The sequence below is a fragment of the Falco peregrinus genome, chromosome 19 (assembly GCF_023634155.1).
Source record: "Falco peregrinus isolate bFalPer1 chromosome 19, bFalPer1.pri, whole genome shotgun sequence".
Classification (NCBI taxonomy): Eukaryota; Metazoa; Chordata; class Aves; order Falconiformes; family Falconidae; genus Falco; species Falco peregrinus.
This window is the reverse complement of record NC_073740.1, coordinates 1,688,861-1,707,870: the sequence shown is the minus strand read 5'-3', so window position 1 is coordinate 1,707,870 and position 19,010 is coordinate 1,688,861. Positions and strand designations below refer to the sequence as shown.

Genomic DNA, 19,010 nt, shown 5'->3' with positions numbered 1-19,010 from the left:
CCTCTGACACCGGTTGTGGTCACAACAAAACTCATCTCATTAAGGAAACGCTGAGGCTAGCGGGAAGGGGAAATGGATCCCCCAGCTGGTAAGTGCCAGGGCCATGGCCCCGAGTGCTGCGGATGCGTGATGGAGAAGGCAGCTCGTGCATCTTAGGCGTGCGAAGATGCTCCAGCAGCTCGAGAGAGGGTGCAGGAGCCAAAGGGTTAACGCTGCCAGCGTGCAAAAATCCTCCAAACAGCACCGATGGGAGCAGCTCTCTGAAAGCTGGCAAACAAATTAAAGCAATGTTGCAACGAATGCGTTTCTTTGCAGCAGAGAGAGGAGGCAAAGCAGCGCTCAAAGGCTGAGGAGACAAAGGCGGTGCAGATGGGTGCTGGGGGACCCGGCGAGCGCCACGTGCGCTGCGCCGCTTGGCTCCGAGCTAAGCTGAGATTTGCTGCTCCAGCTCCGTGACAGCGGCTGGAATAACCTGGGGAGGATTTATAGGAACCACAGGAGAGCCAAAGGGGGATGGAACCTGCCGGGGAAAGGCTGGAGCTGGAAGTTCCTCCTGTGTTGCTGCTCCTTGGTGTTGGTGTCCCATTTCTCCAGGAGGAATGGTGGTGGGCAGGGAGGAAATCGAGCGCAATATGCTCCAGGCGTATAGAGCAGCGCGTCTGCCACGCAGCGGTCCGGCTTCTCCTTAAAAACACGGTCCCACTTGGCTGCTTCTTGCCTCGAAGAGAAATTAAAGGGAGAGATGCAAATCCCCTAAAACAACAGAATGAAGCCGGTGGCCGCGGTGGCCCTGGCAGAGCCTGGGCTGGTTGGGATGAGTTTGGGGGGTGGGGAAAGCGCTGGTGGAACTGGGCAGAGGTGGCACAGGGCTGGGACCGGTCCCCAGCATGGCTTGGCCTTGTTGTCCCCCGTTTACAGAAATAACACGTTTCTCTCGTTATAAATGGGGGTGGGGGGGGTGTTGGTGTTGCTCCCCTCCCTCAGCAGCCAAGCCCGTGCAAGGAGCAGATGGAGCCCATCTTGAACGTGCAATCTCAGCAAAAGCAAAGCCAATAAGCGAGTTAATTACCAGCACGTTATGTGAGAGCCGGGGATTCCCAAGGGATTGTGGAGACGAAGCAGCCGTGCTGGGGCTGGGGTACCCGGCTGGCCGCTGCGGGAGCTGAGCTGCTCTTCCTGGGGATGAGTTGCCTGCAAAACCCCCTCGGCTCTGCAGCTATCCAGGCTGTATCCGTCCCTTTCCCTGCGGTTTTCCTGGCGGCGTAAATGCCGAGCAGTGGCTGCTTGTGGCTCTGCCTGTGGGAAACAGGAACCCACCCGAGGGCAGAGCATCCCTGGCCTTCATCTCACCGCTGAGCAAAAAAATTAGGAGAGAAAGCGAGGCAGCTCCGGCGCTCCCCCGTTTAAAAGTGAATTTAAACTCGGCTTGGAAGACCGCTGGCCCCCCACCCACTGCCTTTGGGGCAGCTTTGCTGTGTCCCCTGGCCGTGCAGTGCCCACCCAGCCATGCCAGGGGCTTCCCGGTGGGAATGCCTGCCGCTGGACCCTGGGGGTGTGCTGGTTTTTTCCCTCCTCGGTGCTTCTGCTCTGCTCCCCATCAGCTGAGCTAACGAAGTTCGGCCTCGTTAAATCCACAGACGGTTTCAGACCCGGTCACCCCGGGCTGGCTCGCAGTTCCCACCCCTCCCCGTGCGTATCCACCTGGGAGATAAGGATGGAAGCAGCTTTAATTCCTGACTGCCAGCTCTCCTGCCCACTCACCCTCCATAAATATTGCACCAAAATTTGGGTGCCAACGTGCCAAAGCCAAAGCTCCGGTCCCGGATCCCACTGGATCTCCTTCCTCTGTGCCTTTTGTCTCGTTACGCATCCAATTCCGTTAAACAGCTCACCTGCTGCAATCGCAGCTCTGCTCCGGATTATTGCTGACCTCCAGGCTAGCCCCCTCCTCCCCCCGCCTGGCCTGGGCTGGGAATCGAGGACTCAGAAAAGGCGCCGTCATTTCCAGGCCTTGAATTGTCATTGATCGTGGGGATCGATACTGGAGCCTGCCTTGGCTCCACGTCCGCCAGGGTCTGGCAGGATCCTCCTCGCCGGCATCCCGCGGGTACCGAGGTGCTGCCGTGTCACCCGTCAGCCCAAACCAGGATTTGGGGACACTCCTGGTGCAGCAAACCTACAAAAAAAGGGGAGCACCAGAGGCTCTGGCTGCGCTTAGCCTGGCTGAAGATCCTCTTTCCAGCGCAGCGGCCAGGCTGGAGGAGCATGGCTCGCGGTGCCCAGGGGAGGGCTGGTGTTGGGGTGGCATCACCGTGCTGCATCTTGCCCATCCGCTGCACCTGGGTTTTGCTAGAACCGGTTCCCCTGGCTCCAAAACCCCCCAAGAGCTAAGGGCTGCTAGCTGACAGCGCACAAACACCCTCCGGAGAGGGCAGTGCCGGTGGGAGCCGCTTGGCTGGGCCGTGGGGGGCAATTGTGGCATGCACAGGGAGGATGCTCAGCGCTGCCGGGCTCTGCCAGACCCTGCGGACACGGGTCGGATGCTGCCGCAGCGCCAGAGCATCGCTCCTGATGGAGCCTCGAATTTCAGGGCTGCTGTAAGGGGGGGCAGAGGCTATCGATTGGGGGTGGGGGGGGAGAAACAAAGGAGGGAAGGTCTCCAGCGCCCTTATTGCTGGCTATAGAGCTGGCCGGTGGCACATTAGGGCTGATTATTCCCCCCTTTACGTCCTCCCCGGCAGCATCTTGAGTGTCGTCTCTTTTATGAGAAGATCAAATTAAAAAAGAGATGAGTGGCACTCAGATGGAGAAGGGTTTGAGCTCGAACGCGGCACATATATCTGTTATTCATCCTGTTCCACTGGAAAAGCAGCTCTCCCGGGCAGCTTCAGGTGCTGTTTAGCTTCCAGGTCTCCAGATTCCCCAGTTTGGGGGTGGCTCTGGCAACACGGTTTGATCGCTATCACTTCGAAATCCATAAGAAATGTCATCTAAAGTGCAACAAATAACATTCTGATTATCTGCTGGATCCTAATGCTACTCCCTGGAGATAACAAGCTGCAATTTTCCCCCTGGGCCATACAATAATCACCCCAATTACTCCCAAGCAGTGGTTATTAAACTCACGGCACTGCTTTCATTTATGAAGCAAAAATAATTAAGCAGGTGTCTATGTTCGCTGTTTGGCTGGGAGTGACCGGGGTTATTTCTGCTTTGTTCTGGGAAAGAAACTCTTCGGTGGCGATGGAAAACCTCCGTGGCTTTTCTGCTCCGTGCGGCACAGTTCTGTCAAGAACAGCGCAGAGAAGCCACCGGATGATCGACCAAATAAAATGCAGTTGGTGTCTGTTAACGCTGGGGTTGGTATCCCAAAGGATGTAACCTCTATCCAACTCTAACATCAGAGGGATTTAGGCAGAGAGCGTGGTTAGCGAGGCTGGGATGTGACGGGCATACGAAATCACACACGAAGCCCTTGCAGAAGTTGACGTGCCGGTTTGGGGTAGCTGGGCCGGTGCCGGGACACCGGTGCCCCGTCTCCATCGTACCCCATCTCCATCAGCCTCCGGGAGGAGGGAACGCTACCCCCTTCCCTACATCCCAGGGCAAGCCCCCAAAGAGAGCCACGCTGCAGCGGAGCGTCGCATGCTGGCTGTGTCTCTGGATGCACACGCGAGCTCGCTCTGCACGCGTGAGCGTGCTCCTGCACCCGCAGCCGGGCTTGCAGAGACGGGGAGGCTTCCTGCTTCGGTAGAAAGAAGCAGTGAAAGCGGAGAGAGGGATGACCAGGACGGAGGGAGGCAGTGCTGGTGAATTATGCATGACACGGGGAGGAGGAGAGCCGTTATCTGCATGGACAAAGACCTGTGCCAGGCAGCCTGGCTCTCTCCTGTACCTGTACCTTCCTTTCGCCCGCGCTTTATCTCCGCTCCCAGCTTGTAATTCAGCCCAAATATCAGAGGAAGCTGGAAGATTAATTTTCTCTGTTTGCATGGCAAAGGAGAGGGGACACGCTCTCACTCCAGACTCCCAGCTGCTTAATCTGCCACCGAGGCCTGCCGAAGGAAAAGGCAAAAATTTATCAGCCTTGGCAAGTCGCCGGCGTGGGGAGGGCTGTTCGGCCCCGGCAGCTGCGCTGAGCCCAGGGCTGCACGCCGGCCCCCCACAAGTGGGTTGTGGGCTCCCACAGCAGGGCTTTATGCATGGGCAATTCTTTGGGACCACCAGGAAAATACAAAACCTTCCCCTCGCCCCCGTGTTCCAGCCCAGAGGCATGCAGGAGGCTTGGGAGAGCCGGAGCGGTTCGCTGCCCTGCCACCGAGCATGACCCCCGCGTCCTTCCAGTGTGGGAGCGTTCATGGCTGCGAGTTGCTCAAATATTTAAGAGATGACAACTGTATTAGTACCAAAACGAGATAAAGATCCCTTGAGTTTATAGCAGGAAACATCATCTCAGCTCTTATTTTCTACCTCTCTCCCTCAGCTTACTCCCTGGCTTAAATGAAATCATAAATATCAGCCCACAAAGGTCCTTTGTCACTGCACACAGCTCCCGGTGACAAGAGGTCATTCATTAAAAGCCAGATGAAGGCAAGAGAGACTCCCATTGTTTTTTAACGAGTTCAGGGTAAGGCTGTGGCTCCTCCGCTGACATTAATGCGCTGTTTCACTATGAGGAGCAGAGAGGATGGACCGCGCGTGGCTGCAGACAGCTTTGGCCGATCCCATCCGAGCCGCCAGGCACCGCTGGAGGAACGACGCTGGGTCCACGCCGGCAGGAGATGACAGATAAACCCGGTTCATCCTTTGGAGCGACACGGCTCCTTCGGCACCCTCCTCGCCGGCTGCACGGGCAAGGCGCCCGAGCAATATTTTGCACAGACGAGGGATGGCTGAACCCCGCAGCTCCCACCCAACGGCATGAGCGTGATGCCATCTGCCGGCCTGTGGCTCGGGCCAGGCATGAAAAATCCAAAATTAATTCCCCAAAATGTCCAGCTTCCTCCAGTTAAACCCAGGCTGCCCTCCCTGCTCAGCCTGCTGGCTATTTTCCTCCTGCTACTGAATCATTTTTGCAACCCAATCTGCATTAACGCATCAATAGAAATGCACTTAAGATCATCTGTCCTCCCTTTTTTTCCCCTGGAGAAAGGTTGCCGTCTTCAAGTTTCTAGTTCTGCTTTCTTCCCCGCATCCCCCCCCTCCCCCTTTTTTTTCTTTTTTTTTTATGACTGTTTATGAAGGCCATCATGCGCTAACTGGTTTTGGATTAAAAGGAACTTAATAAAGGTTTCCCCTGAGCGCAAAGCTGCACAAATGGGTTTGCAATTCTGGAGTTAATTACGCAGGAGCTGGGCAGAGAGATTTGTGTTTGCAAAGCTTCACCAGAGGATGAGGCTGGCGGGGAAAGGTTTGTTATTGCAGGGTCACTCGCTAGTACGGCGAGGCGCCGGGGCAGATTTCTTTGTATCCTGCCCCCCAAAATCGAGGCATAGGGTCACTGGAGAGCCCACTGGCATTGGCATAAACAAAAATCCCGGTCGCGTCACGGGGTCCACAAGTGCTGCCCAGCAAAGGAGGATTCTCCGGTGGCTGGAGGAGGCGACCGGGCTAAAGACCAAAGGGAGCAAGACTGCAGGAGGAACTGGAGGAGAATTTCTGCTGCTTGAAAATGTGAAGTGCTTCCGCCAGTAATCGCCAGAATCATCAAATTAGCATAAATTCTATTAACGGTTTCCCAGATGAGACATTTCAAGGCTTCTCCCTCCCCTCCCTGACACAAACAAAAGAGAATATAATTACTTTGCAACAAAGCAGCTCCTGAAAAGGCCCTCAAGCCTTTTGCCTTCTCTCTCTTGGAATAGCTGTATCTGCAAGGTGCTTCTGACCCCTCTGCTCTCATCATGCATCAGGCAGGAGGGAGGAAAGAAAAACTACAAAGCTTTTAGGGACCAGGGCTGGGACGGAGCAAGTGGTGTGGTGGCCCATTGGCCACGGCCACATCACATCAGCAGGCGAGGGGGGGCTTCTGAGAAGCTTTTTTGGGGGGGTACACAAGCCCCTGATGCCCTTGGAGCTCTCACCCGTCACGTTTCAGAGGAGGATTTGGAAGTACAATGTCTGAACACATATGGAAGAAATCTAATTTGTGTAACACTGAAACCCGGCATCTAACGCAGTAACTCACTACAAGCACCACGGGGGCAATAATCTAAAATAATGTGCCTTTTTATCGGCATGAGATTGCGGATGACAATTTAAAAAGAGGGGAGAATTTGCTTATGAGCATAAGCCTCCTTAACTCTTAAGAATGACACTAAAACAACTCGCCTGCCTATAAATATGATCTGCCAATAGAGACATCTTTGCTGCGAAGATTTAATTACAGGCAGGAGCTGCAGGAGGCCCCGGGGCTGACACCAAAGCAGCTGAACCTCTTCAGAAATGGGGGGGCCGGGATGTGCCAGGCCGGGATGTGCACGCACAAGAGGCTCTCAGCAGAGCCAGGTGTCACCATCAGCCTCCAACCTGCTTTCCAGACTGGGGTAAATGGGGCTTTTGGGTGATTTTTCCGTGCCGTGAGGTCAAGTATCAAGGTCAGCGCCTTCCTCTCACTCCACCGTGGACTCGGAGGATGCGTCTCTTCCAGGCCTCCGTTCCCCTATAAAACAGATAATTTTGACTATCTTCCTGAAGGAAGCTTCGTTAATGTTTACTTTTCAGAAGACCTTGAGGCTTTTTACAATCTATTATGAATTAATTATTATTAATTAAGTTAAAGCAGACTATATAACCTAAATAAAGCACTTCTGACAAAGCAGCTGGGTGCTGGAGAGCAATCTGCTTTACGAACTCCCTTTCCCACTTAGCAATTTTAAGCATTTAGTTCCGCTTTCTAATTGCTAATATCTATTCTTCCATTACCCGCTGTTTTGTTTCTGATCTAAAAGATTAAAACGCATTGTTATTTTATGATTATGCGATTTCCCTTCTCGTCATCGTCGGCTTTGGCTCTGTGTTTGGTCGGTTTGCATATTAAATGTCTGCAAATGGAGGGCTCCTACGTGGCTCAGGACAGCGTTTCACTGCTCGGTTGCCGGCTGTTATTCCGACTGACGTTTCCGAGGCAGAAATCAGTCGAGGCTTTGTATTTTTGAAGCGACAAGATGTAATAAATGAGCTCCCGGTGAAATATCCACGCTCTGAACCAGCTGCAGGCCGCATCCAGGCCTGGCGGTGCTGTGCAGAGCGGCTGCCAGGGGGCTCAGGCCCACCCGTGCCGTGGGACAATGGCTCAGCTTAAAACCACAGCCGGGGTTTTGCCTAAGAACAGGGTTTTTCTCCCCAAAACAGCCCTTCTGGTGCCCGTGGCCGCGCTCGGGCCCGCAGAGCAGCGGGAGGCCTAGGCCCTGCCGGCGTCCCCGGCCGGCTCCGTTGCTAAGCAACGTGGGCCGGAGCCGGCGACCAGCAGTAAAGATGGCGCCCGGCCGGCTTCATCACTCGGCTGTAGGGGCCGCCGCGCCCGCCTGCGCGCCGGGGAGTTGAACGCACAGGCCACGCCCTCAACGGACATGGTGGCGGCTTGGCTTCAGGCGCCGAGCGAACAGAGCCAATGAGAGGCCGGGAGGGCGGGGAGCACGCTGGGATTGGCTGGCAGCAGCGATTCAAACCCAAGTGCGGGGCGGTTGGGTTGGGCGGTTGGAGCCGGAGCTGGGCCGGCGGCCCCGGTAAGTGCGCGGGGGGGGGAACCGGGGCTCCAGCGGAGTGCCTGGGGGGGTCCCCGGTGAGTGCCCGGGGCGGGGGGGAGGGTTTAGGAGAGGGGATTCTCCGGTGAGTGGCCAGGGGGGGTCCCGGGGGGGGGGTCCCCGGTGAGTCCCCAGGAGGATGGGGGGGGCCCGGTGAGTGGCCGGGAGGCGGGGGGGGGTCCCCGGTGAGTGGCCGGGAGGGGGGGGTCCCGGGGGGGGATTCCCCGATGGGTGGCCAGGGAGTCCCGGGGGAGCCCCGGTAATTGCCTGGGAGGGGCCCCGCGGGGGTCCCCGGTAAGTGGCCTGGGGGGGCCCAAGGGTCGGGGGATCCCCAGTGCCCCCCCTTAAGTCAAGGAGGTGCAGGTGGGGGGGCCTTGCCTCTGCCCCCCCTCACAGCCCCCCCAGCCCCAAGGCTGCCATGTGGCTATGGCCCCCACCCCGGCGAAGCCAGCGCTTCCAGAACCTTCCATGGAGGCCTCCACAGTGCTCCGCTGGCTCCTCATCCTCCCTCCCAGCCTCTCCCAGCCCCTTCTCGCACCTGCGGGTTAATTAGTCGAGGGACGGCTTAATTAGCCGAGACCATCCCTCCTGCTCCCGCGTTAACAGATTAATTTCCGCGGTGCCGGGCTGGAGACTTTCCCACGCATTTTCCAGGGAAAATGTGCTGAGGGCCGGAATTCTGCCGGTGCCGTAAGTTCTAAATATCAAATTCTTCAAATTTCCCCCAAATGCTGCTTCGGGTTTGATCTGCCGAGGCCTTGAGGTTTTTGGTGGCCTAAGTAGCCCCCGGGCTGGAGGAGGAGGATGGTTTGGGAATCTTCATCCCGGAATTCCGAGCCCTGGAGCTGCCTCTCTCCATGGCTCTGCTGCCCGTCGGCTGTGGAGAAGCAAGGATCTTCGTCCCCTGGGGAAGAATTTGGATGCCCAGATCCCCAAAACTTCAACATAGTTTTATTTCTGCGGCTACTAAAACTCTGGAAAAAATCGGAAATCCACAGTGGATTCTCTTTTCCTTAGGCTGGGAAGGAAGGGATGGGCGGTTTATTTAGCCCTGGATCCTTGGTGAAAGAATTCAGATGCCCAGACCCCAAACCCCAAAACTCTTAATTTATTTTTATTTCTGCAGCTTCTAAAATTGTGGAAAATCCGGAATTCCAAAGTGGATTCTCTTTTCCTTAGGCTGGGAAGAAAGGGATGGGTGGTTTATTTAACCCTGGATCATTGGCAGAAGAATTTAGATGGCCAGATCCCCAAAAAACACAACTTTTAATGTAGTTTTATTTCTGCAGCTTCTAAAATTCTGGAAAATCAGGAATTCCAAAGCAGATTCTCTTTTTCTTTAGGCTGGGAAGACGCTCGCGGTTTGGAGGTGGGAAGGGAGGGCTGGGATGTTTATTTAGCTCTGGTTCCTTGGTGGAAGAATTTGGATGCCCAGATCCCCAAAAACCACAACTCTTAACGTATTTTTTGCTTGTGCAGCTTCTAAAACTGAAAAAAAATCTGGAATTTTGAAGTGGATTCTCTTTTCCTCAGGCTGGGAAGGAAGGGATGGGCAGTTTATTTAGCCCTGGATCCTTGGTGAAAGAATTCAGATGCCCAGATCCCCAAAACCCACAACTCTTAATGTAGTTTTATTTCTGCAGCTTCTAAAACTCTAGAAAATCAGGAATTCCAAAGCGGATTCTCTTTTCCCATGGGCTGGGAAGGAAGGGTTGGGTGGTTTATTTAGCCCTGGATCCTTGGTGGAAGAATTCGGATGGCCAGATCCCCCCCAAAAAACACAACCCTTAATGTACTTATGCTTGTGCAGCTACTAAAACTCTGGAAAAATCCAGAATTTGGAAGCGGATTCTCTTTTCCGTAGGCTGGGAAGACGCTCGCTGCCTGGAGGTGGGCCGGGGGGCTCTGGGGTGGTCGCCGAGCCCCGGTTCCCGGCGGGATGATGGAGCCGGCGATGCGGAGCCTGTTGGAGCTGCTGGTGCGCCAGGCGGAGGTGCTGAGCGAGGGAAGCGAATGCCGTAAGTTCCACTCCAAGCGGGTGGTGTCGTCTTCGGACGCATCCAAAGCGCAGACGAACATCAGCTCTTGATGAAGAAGCTTTTGACGATGCCGTGGCTAATTAGACCGCGGGAGGTGGTGTGATGTCAGGGTTGGTTTGGGGTTTTTTTTCCTCATTTTGGAGAAATATAAAGTCACGGGATGCATTTCCAGGCAGGGTCACATTCTGCTTGTAGTGAGCTGAGCTGATCCGTGCAGGGGCTCGTGTTGTGGCTTTTTTGGGGGGGCTGATCTGCACAGGGTCTCAGGGTCTAGTTTTTTTTGGGGAGGGGGGGAGGGCTGATCCAGGCAGGGTCCCACGTGTTGTAGGATTTTTTTTGGGGGGGCGGCTGATCCAGGCAGGGTCCCACGTGTTGTAGGATTTTTTTTTTGGGGGGGGGGGGCGGCTGATCCAGGCAGGGTCCCACGTGTTGTAGGATTTTTTTTTGGGGGGGGGGGGCGGCTGATCCAGGCAGGGTCCCACGTGTTGTAGGATTTTTTTTGGGGGGGGGGCGGCTGATCCAGGCAGGGTCCCCTGTGTTGTAGGATTTTGGGGGGGGGAGGCAGCTGACACAAAGGGCTTGGCCTGAAAACCCACAGGAATTTGTGAACGTTGTAGCATCCATGTGTTTGCCGAAGGGCTGGTTCCTCCCCATTTCCATCGGGAGCGGGATACGTTCACGGCTCCCCGCTGCCCGCGGAAGGAGGGGTGCTGCGTCCCCTCGCCTGGGTACCTCAAGGTGTCCATCTTCTCTCCAGAGTTCATCGAGTTAGCCAAGAACTTTGAAGAGCATCGGCGAAAACTGCAGAAAACTGAGCACGAGCTGGGCAGGTGCAAAGATCTTCTCATGAAAACCGAAGCCGAGCGCAGCGCTTTGGATGTGAAGCTGAAACACGCTCGCAACCAAGTGGATGTGGAGATCAAACGCCGGCAGAAAGCCGAGACGGATTGCGAAAAGCTGGTGAGTAATTCCTTTATCACCGCTTTGCTCGTTAGGGCGTGGAGACAAGGTGATTAAACTGCATTCCCCTATGGAAAATAAGGACTGACACTTGTGGTGGGGTTTTTTTGGGGTTTTTTTTTTCCTGGGGAGGAAAATTCCTGGTTTAGCTCCTTGGAATTGGGAAAAGACAACTGGAGACCGTGGGGCTTTGCAGCCCTTGATGCTCTATTGACATCTGTGCCTGGGATTGATTCACAGGGTAATTAAACACTGTTTTTGGCAGCTGCTGATCATTGTCTGCCTTTACAGGAGCGGCAGATACAACTGATCCGAGAGCTGCTCATGTGCGATGCGTCGGGGAGCATCCAGCTGAGCGAGGAGCAGAAGTCTGCCCTGGCTTTTCTCAACAGACCACAGGCATCCATGGAGGCTCCAGGCAACAAAAGGTGGGGAAAACAGCATTTTGTCGGAGCAACATCTCAAATAATCCAAATAATCACCTCTGCGATGCGTACTGCACCCGGATCAACTGGTTTTTTGTTTGTTTGGGTTTTTTCCCCACTTTCTGAGTCCGTGAGAACCAACTGAAAAGCAAACTTGAACGAGTTTCTTCTAATTTTTCATTTTTTAGGCTCTCTACCATAGATGAATCTGGCTCCATTCTGTCAGACATCAGCTTTGACAAGACGGATGAGTCACTGGTAATGTAACTCAAAGTTCTAAAGTTTTGGGTTGTTGTTTTCCTCCTCCCCCCCCCCCCCCCCCCCCCCGGGGCGTGGGTTAATTAATCTCTCCAGATCCCTTGTGTTTAGATGACTCCGGTATTCCACCGGTAGAGCCAATTTGCATTTCGCTGGCGTGCTCTTGGCAAAAATTGAATGCAGGGTGTTTACACAGAGCTAACAGGGTTATTTCCCACAGGATTGGGATTCCTCCCTGGTGAAAACGGTCAGGCTGAAAAAGAGAGCGAAAAGGGTACGTTCCGTCCTTCCCCATCAAGTGGTTGGCTTTAGCCACCACAGTGTCACCCTCTGTCATCTCCCAGCCGCCTATAACGATGTCAGAACGACTAATTGCGATCAAACTGGAGGTGGATGTGCTGCTGCTGCGATTCAGACCTGCTGCAGATCAGAATTAACGTAGATCGGACGTTAATTCTGATTGCATTTGTCTAACGAGAATGCCCGCAGTAGAATTCCGCATATCTTGTTTGGTTATGACTTGGAGTTTGCAACAAAGCACTTGAAGTGTACTAACAGTTACCAGGTCGAGGGAAATCCTGGAGGATGCTAATAATTAAATTTTTTAATACTCTTTGAAGGAGTTTGTGCTTGTTCTGGTCTGCTGTTCACATGCACAGGTGGGAAAGGACACTAGCAGCGGTGGAAGAGTTTGGGGCTTGCTTAGTTGCCCTTCTGTTGTATGGGTTTTGTGTGTGTGTGGTTTTGTTTGGTGGTTTCGGGGTGTTTTTTCCCTTTTTTTTTTTTTTTTTTCTGAATTGGATGAGAAAGCTGGCTAGGAAAATTCTTTGAAAGAGCAGAGATACTTCATGGCAACTTGAAGGTGGCCGTGAAAAATAGGTACCATGGAAGAACCTAGCACATCCAGGGTGTGTGCAGGCACTGGTTTGCTCCTCCTAGTTATCCCGAGCTGGTATCTCACCCAGCATACCTGCTTCACGGACAGAAATATCCCGTATTTTTTCCAGCGGTCTTCCAGGCAGTTCATTGACGGGCCACCAGGTCCTCAGAAGAAAACCCGATCGATCGGCTCCACCGCGGACCAGGTATGGGGGTCTCGGCTGGGTCTGTGGGCGCTTACAGCAGTTGGCGACGCTGCCTGCCTGTTTCTTGGGTGGGTGAAGTAGAAAAATCCCACGTCCCATCAGTCCTGAGGCCACAAACCATCGATTTTTTTTTTTTTTTTCTCCTTTACAGGGAAACGAATCCATAATAGCAAAAACCACCCTCATGGTCCCCAACGATGGTGGCCCCATCGAGGCCATCTCTACCATCCACACGGTGCCTTACAGAGGCCGCAGGAAGAGCGGTAGGTGTCGTCTCTCCCTCGATCCCAGACCTGAAGCAGCTACTTGGCCAGCGGGACGCTATCCCGAAATATTCTGGTCACCTTCCTGGAGGACCGAGGCAGCCGCCTCTAGTTTCCGATGCGTTTGCTTTGAAAGCAAAGGTTGCAAAGGAGGATGATCCCCTTGGGTCACTGCTCCTTCTCCTGCCTTTTAGGTCCTTTGCAGCCTTGGAACAGCGAGACGAGCGTGGGCAGCAAGCAGCCGGAATCCAAATTGGAGCCCGATGGCTCCAGCACCCCACAGAGCAACGGGGCAGTGCGGCTGCATGAGTTCGTGTCCAAGACGGTAGGTCTGCAGGCAGGAAAAACTTGGAAAAACTTCCATTTTTTTTTTAAGACGTGTGATGGCAAGTATTGATCAGAGCCTCTATCATTTTATATATCTATTACATTATCACCAGCCGTGATGTCTCTGTCAATATTAACTGTCCCCACGACCCACACGGATCGTGGGATGCGTTATCCCAGTCATCAGGACTTAACCCAGCTGAGCTACCACGTGCACTAATCTCTTCCTACCGCTCCGAATCCTTAGGTTATCAAGCCTGAATCATGCGTTCCCTGTGGGAAGAGAGTAAAATTTGGAAAAATCTCACTGAAATGCCGAGATTGCCGCGTGGTCACCCACCCCGAGTGCCGGGACCGCTGCCCGCTCCCCTGCATCCCCACCTTGACCGGCACCCCGGTCCGCATCGGGGAGGTGAGTGGACCTGATGGAGGGGCAGTACGGCCACCGGTGCAAATATTTCCAGTTTAAAACCCACATTTTTCTGGGGGTTTCACACGTTTTCCATCGTTGTTTTTTTTTTTTTTTTCTGAGGCCGTGGCTGCCCAAGAACCAAACCAGATGAATTTCTTCTAAGCCACGTTTTTCTGGGGGCTTCACACGCGTTTTCCATCGGTTTGTTGTTTTTTTTTTTCTGGGGCCGTGGCTGCCCAAGAACCAAACTGGATGAATTTCTTCTATTTTTAATTTGGAGGCTCTGTCCAACAGGTGGATCTGGTTGATGGTCCGTTGGTTCGAGGCTGCTGAGCTTCCAACCTTCCGTGGAAAAGCTCCTGTGGCTCAGAGCTGCATCATTAAATGAAAAGGAGCCCGTTGACATCGCGTTCGACCCGCAGGGTGGGGGGGTGCAGCATTAAGGGGGTGCTGAGGTGGGAAGGTGGCACCTTTGGGTGGGCAATCCTGTGCTGTGCTGGTGGGATTTGCTCTCTGGGCTGGTGAAGACACAACAATCTTTTTTTTTTTTTTTTTTTTTTTTATTCTTCCCTCTTGCTGTGAATTTTTGAGTTTTTTCCATATCTTGATGAATGAGTTTATTTTAATTTTTTTTTTTTCTGCTTTTTAGGGGACCTTGCTGGATTTTGTCCCTTCCACACCTCCGATGATCCCTCCCATCCTAGTGCACTGCGTTAACGAGATCGAGCGGCGAGGGCTGCGCGAGGTAAGAAAACGGGGCGCACAACGCCGCTGATGGAACAGGTCGTGGCGGTGGGGCAAGAAATAAATCCCCCAAATATCTCATTGGGGTGTCCAGCACTGCTCGGAGGGTGAGGGGAAGGTGGGAATGTGTGTGTGGAAATAAAAAGTGAGTTTTATACGTGTCATTACTGTTCTGCCCCTCCCCCACCCTGAGCAGACGGGTCTTTACCGGGTCTCCGGCTGCGAGAAGACGGTGCGGGAGCTGAAGGAGAAGTTTCTCAGGAGCAGGAGCATCCCCCTGCTCAGCAAAGTGGACGACATCCACGCCGTCTGCAGCCTCCTCAAGGACTTTCTGCGCAGCCTGAGGGAGCCGCTCCTCACCTTCCGCCTGAACAAGGCTTTTATGGAAGCTGCGGGTAAAACTGGGGGGGGGATGCCCCCAGCCCCTTCCCCAGGCTGGCTGGGGGGCGCAGCTTGAGCTGCTGGGGGGGACCGGCAGACCTGGGCTCAGAGCATCCCCCCCCTCCCTGGGGGAGCATGTCCATCGTGTCCCCGTCCCCCCCCAGGGGAGTGTGTCCCCCTGTCTCCGTGTCCCCCTCCCTCCCCCCTCCCTGGGGCGAGCATCTCCCCCCTGTCTCCGTGTCCCCCTCTCTTCCCGGGGGGAGCATGTCTCCCCCCTCTCCACAAGGGAGCATGTCCAGTCTGCCCCCACCCTCCCTCCCCTGAGGACCCTGTGTGTCTGTCCCCCCCCCTTCCCTCAGGGAGTGTCGACGTCCCCGTCCCCCCCCCCTCTAGTAGGAGCATGTCCCCTCCCCCCTCGAGGAGCATCTCCCTTCTGGAAAAGGCAGCAATCCCTAGTGCTCCAGCAGGACCCCCCATCACTGCGGTGGGGTGTGACATTCCTGGCATCCTCCTTTCTCCCTGGGCGATGTCCCAGCTGTGCCTCTGGGATCGTTTTCTAAGGTTTAAATACTATTTTATTTTATTTTATTTTTGTTCCCCCCCTCCAGAAATCCTGGATGAGGACAACAGTGTGGCTGCCATGTACCAAGTGGTTGGGGAGCTTCCTCAGGCCAACAGGGACACGCTGGCGTTCCTCATGATCCACCTCCAGAGGTACCTCCTGGGGGGAGGGGCGGGGGGGACAGGGGGAAAGGGATGGGGCAGGGGGCACTGGGAAAGTGGGGCGAGGGGGAAAGGGACGGGGGATGGGGGGGGCCACTGGGGAAAAAGGGGATGGAGCAACAGGGGGGCTCTGGGGAAAAGTGGGGGGGAAGGGGGGGGCACTGGGGAAAAGGGGGGGGGGATGGGGGGCCCTGGAGGGGCGCTGGGGATGCTGGAAGGGGGATGTTGCCACCGGTGCCTTGTCTAATTAACCGATGTTACCAGTTGTGAGCATCAAGTGTTTGTTCTGCAAAAAACCCTGTTTGTTCGGAGGCTGGAGCACGGGGCACGGGGGGGGTGGGGGGGGGAGGTTGCATGACCAGGGGTGAGAAACAGCCACCTTATTTTATTTTTTTATATATATTTTATATATATTTTTTAATATATTTAAAATATATATTTCTATATATTTTTATATTTTTCTTATAGATATAAAAAATATTTCACACATTTTTGTTATATATTTTTATATATTTTTGTTATATGCTTATATATTTTATATATTATATACACATTAAAATATACATAAATTTGGTGCATTTTATATAAGAATATTTAAAAATATATAAAATATACAATATATAAAATTTTTTTTATATATATATAGGGTGGCTCAGAGCCCGGCTACTAAAATGGACGTCACCAACTTGGCCAAAGTCTTCGGCCCCACCATCGTCGCCCACGCGGTGCCCGATCCCGACCCGGTGACGCTGCTGCAGGACACCAAGCGCCAGCCCAGGGTGGGTGGGACCCGCTCGGTATCGCATCCCACCGGGCAAAATCCCCAGGAGGGAGCTCGGGGCGATGCGGGTCCAACATCAGCGTGTCCCCCCGTGTCCCCCGTGTCCCCCCCCCTATGTCCCCGTAGGTGGTGGAGCGGCTGCTCCTGCTCCCGGTGGAATACTGGAGCCAGCTGGGCGCGGGGGAGCAGGAAAACGTGGAGCCAGCGCAGGTGATGGAGAGCGGCGCCAGCCCACGGACGCCGGATTGTAAAGGTAACCCGGGGGTCCTGCCCGCCACTGGGGGCAGCTGGGAACGTAACGATGCTTGAGCTGGGGGGGCTTGGTCACCAAAACCCGGCGTGGGGGGGCTCGATCGCCTGAGTCCGGGCATCTCAGTCGCTGAAACCCGGGGTGGGGGGCTCGGTTGCCTGAGCCTGGGGGCTCCGTCGCTTAAGCCTGGGGGGGCTCGGTCACATAAATCCAGGGGGGCTCAGTCGCTGAAACCTGGGGGGGGGGGGGCTCGGACACTTAAATCCAGGCAGGGGGCTCGGTTGCTTGAGCCTGAGTGGGGGGCTTGGTCACCTGAGTCTGGGCATCTCTGTCTCTTAAATCCAGGGGGGCTCAGTCACTTGATCCTGGGGGGGGTGGGGGGGGGTGGAGGACTCAGTCGGGGGGGGGGGGGGGGGGGCTCGGTCGCTTGCGCCCCAGGTCGGGGGTGTTGCTTGATCCCAGGGGGGGGGGCACTCGGTGGCTTGAGCCCTGGTGGGAGGGTCAGTGGTCTAAACCCAGGGCGGGGGGCTCAGTCGCCTCGGAGCTGCGGTTCCCACGCGCCTCGTCGAGGGAGACACGGCAAAACCCCCGTGCCGGGAGATGCCAGATGTGAATTTTATTAAATTTATTAAATTTTATTTAATTTATTTAATATTTATTTATTTATTTATTTAATAAATTTTATTAAAAAAACAGAAAATTTTCGAAGGCAGCTGCTGCGGGATGTGCCGCCCCTTCCCGGGTGGCGAAAACCACAGCTCCTCGCCGCGCTCGCTGCCCCGCGCGCTTTTCCCCCTTTTGCTGCTGCTTTTTCCCCCCCGCCCCCCCCCCACTTTTGCTGCTTGCTTTTTACGCTCCCTCCCTTCTGCTGCTGCCTTTTTCCCTTAATTTTTTTTTTTGTTTTTTGTTTTTTAACAGTCAGCATGCTGGGCCCCCTCACCACGCCGGAGCAGCAGCTCTCCAAGACTCCATCCTCCAACTCCTTATCCCAGCGGGTCCGCTCTACCTTCACCAAAAGCACCCCCAGGTCGGTGACGGCGGGTGCTGGGGTGCTTTGGGTGGCCAAGGACTAAAAATAGATTTTTGGGGACCCCCCAACCCCCGCCCTGGGTTTACTATGGGGGCTTTCCAGCAGCAGCTGCGCGATCTTAGAGCATCACCTTATGGCGGGGAGTGGAACACGGGGGGGGGGGGGTGATCCTTGGGGAAAGGGGGGTGTTAGAGCTCGATATCCCAAATTTTTCTATTTTTCCTGTTTTTCTCAGATTTGGGAGCAAAAGCAAACCGACAACCCAGCTCGGGCATCCGGGGAACTTCTTTGCTTCTCCTCTGCTGAAGTGAAGCAGGAGGCGCCGGCGCGTTTGCACCCCCATAACTACCCAGAGTCCTCCACCCCCCGCCCCGGGCAGCTTGTGTAGAAAATTTTATTTTATTATTTTTATTTTTTTTTTTAACTTTCAGCTTCACCCAGACTTTTAATGGGATTTGATTGTGCAATGTTTTTTGTGGTTTTTTTATTTTTTTAACGCTGCATTGATTTTAGTATTGGTGAAGAAAGCAACTAGCACGATTCGTCTAAAGTATTATTAATAATAATAAAAAAAATCTAAGAAAATAACTAACAAAATTTGTTTAAAATAATATTAATAATAATAAAAAAATACACTGGAGGAACTCCCCATTGCTGGAGTCCGAGGCTGTGGCGGTCGCGTTGGGGTTTATTTTATTTTCTTTATTATTTTTAAGCTCTGTCAGTCACTTCCCCCGCATGGCCTCGGTCTGATGGGGAAAAGATGCGCTAATTAATTAATTAATCAATTGTCGGAGGAAAGAGAGTTTGCTGTAAAAACAGGGCGGCTTTTACGCAGGGCTCCAAGGGGAAATTTTTGGTCGAGGATGCGGGATGCAAACCCAGCGGCTGCCTGGGCGGGCTGGGGTTACTGGTGCTGCTCATACGGGGGAGGGCGACTGACCAGCTTTCTTACTGGGACGGGCACCTCTCTTTCTTTCTTACCGGGGAGGGCGACTGGCCAGCTTTCTTACTGGGACAGGCACCTCTCTTTCTTTCTTACTGGGGAGGGCGCCTGACTGTCTTACTGGGGCGGGTGACTGACTTGACTATCTTACTGGTGAGGGCAACTTTTCTTTCTTTCTTACTGGGGCAGGCGACTTACCGGTGCCCACCCTTGGGTGGGAGTCCCCACCTGGGGTCTGCGCCCAGCGCTGCGGGAAGCCGTAGGGAAGTTTATAAAAGTGACTTGATCAAGTTTTTATTGAGATCTGGCGTCTGCGCGGGGAAGTAAATGTCGCTGTATTGCCCCTGTGCATATCTTACAAGAGGTTGTAACGCTGGGATGCTCCGAGTAGCTCCTGCCCTGAGCATTAACAGACCTGGGACCATCTTTGGGGTGCAGGATGGGGCAGGGGGCTGCACTGAGGGGTCTGGAGGGGGAAGGAGAACACTTTGGGTCTCCCATGTATCACTGGCGGTGGGGGGCTCCTGGGCACCCCACCCTGGGGGACATGTGGGGCTGGGGGGCCACCCCAGCACAACCCCCCCGACTCGGTTTTAACTGCCCCAGGCCCAGCCCTGCTGGCAGCACCCACCCTCTTTGAG

At 54.2% G+C, this 19,010-nt stretch overlaps 1 protein-coding gene across 2 annotated transcripts; it reads left to right on the top strand.

The window, feature by feature from the left end:
- The first annotated feature begins 7,654 nt into the window (after positions 1–7,654).
- Positions 7,655–18,067, top strand: RACGAP1 (Rac GTPase activating protein 1). Of its 2 annotated transcripts, none has more exons than XM_055791920.1 (17): positions 7,655–7,727; positions 9,610–9,763; positions 10,542–10,744; positions 11,036–11,172; positions 11,358–11,427; positions 11,648–11,701; positions 12,435–12,512; positions 12,664–12,775; positions 12,970–13,100; positions 13,350–13,514; positions 14,164–14,259; positions 14,455–14,653; positions 15,248–15,353; positions 16,009–16,141; positions 16,270–16,396; positions 17,312–17,420; positions 17,659–18,067. In XM_055791920.1, the coding sequence occupies exons 2-17, from the start codon at positions 9,685–9,687 to the stop codon at positions 17,732–17,734; spliced, it is 1,875 nt and encodes a 624-aa protein (XP_055647895.1). In that variant the 5' UTR covers positions 7,655–7,727; positions 9,610–9,684; the 3' UTR covers positions 17,735–18,067. The 2 variants fall into 2 exon arrangements, with proteins under 2 accessions (XP_055647895.1, XP_055647894.1); XM_055791919.1 differs by lacking the exon at positions 7,655–7,727 and adding an exon at positions 8,339–8,435.
- Positions 18,068–19,010: the final 943 nt, after the last annotated feature.

Excerpts from the sequence above, each read along its gene's own strand:
- RACGAP1 (XM_055791920.1), top strand. The coding sequence starts at position 9,685 with ATGATGGAGCCGGCGATGCGGAGCCTGTTGGAGCTGCTGGTGCGCCAG. Across the intron at positions 12,513-12,663 it reads TCGGCTCCACCGCGGACCAG|GGAAACGAATCCATAATAGC; the intron begins GTATGGGGGTCT and ends TCTCCTTTACAG. Across the intron at positions 17,421-17,658 it reads TTCACCAAAAGCACCCCCAG|ATTTGGGAGCAAAAGCAAAC; the intron begins GTCGGTGACGGC and ends TGTTTTTCTCAG.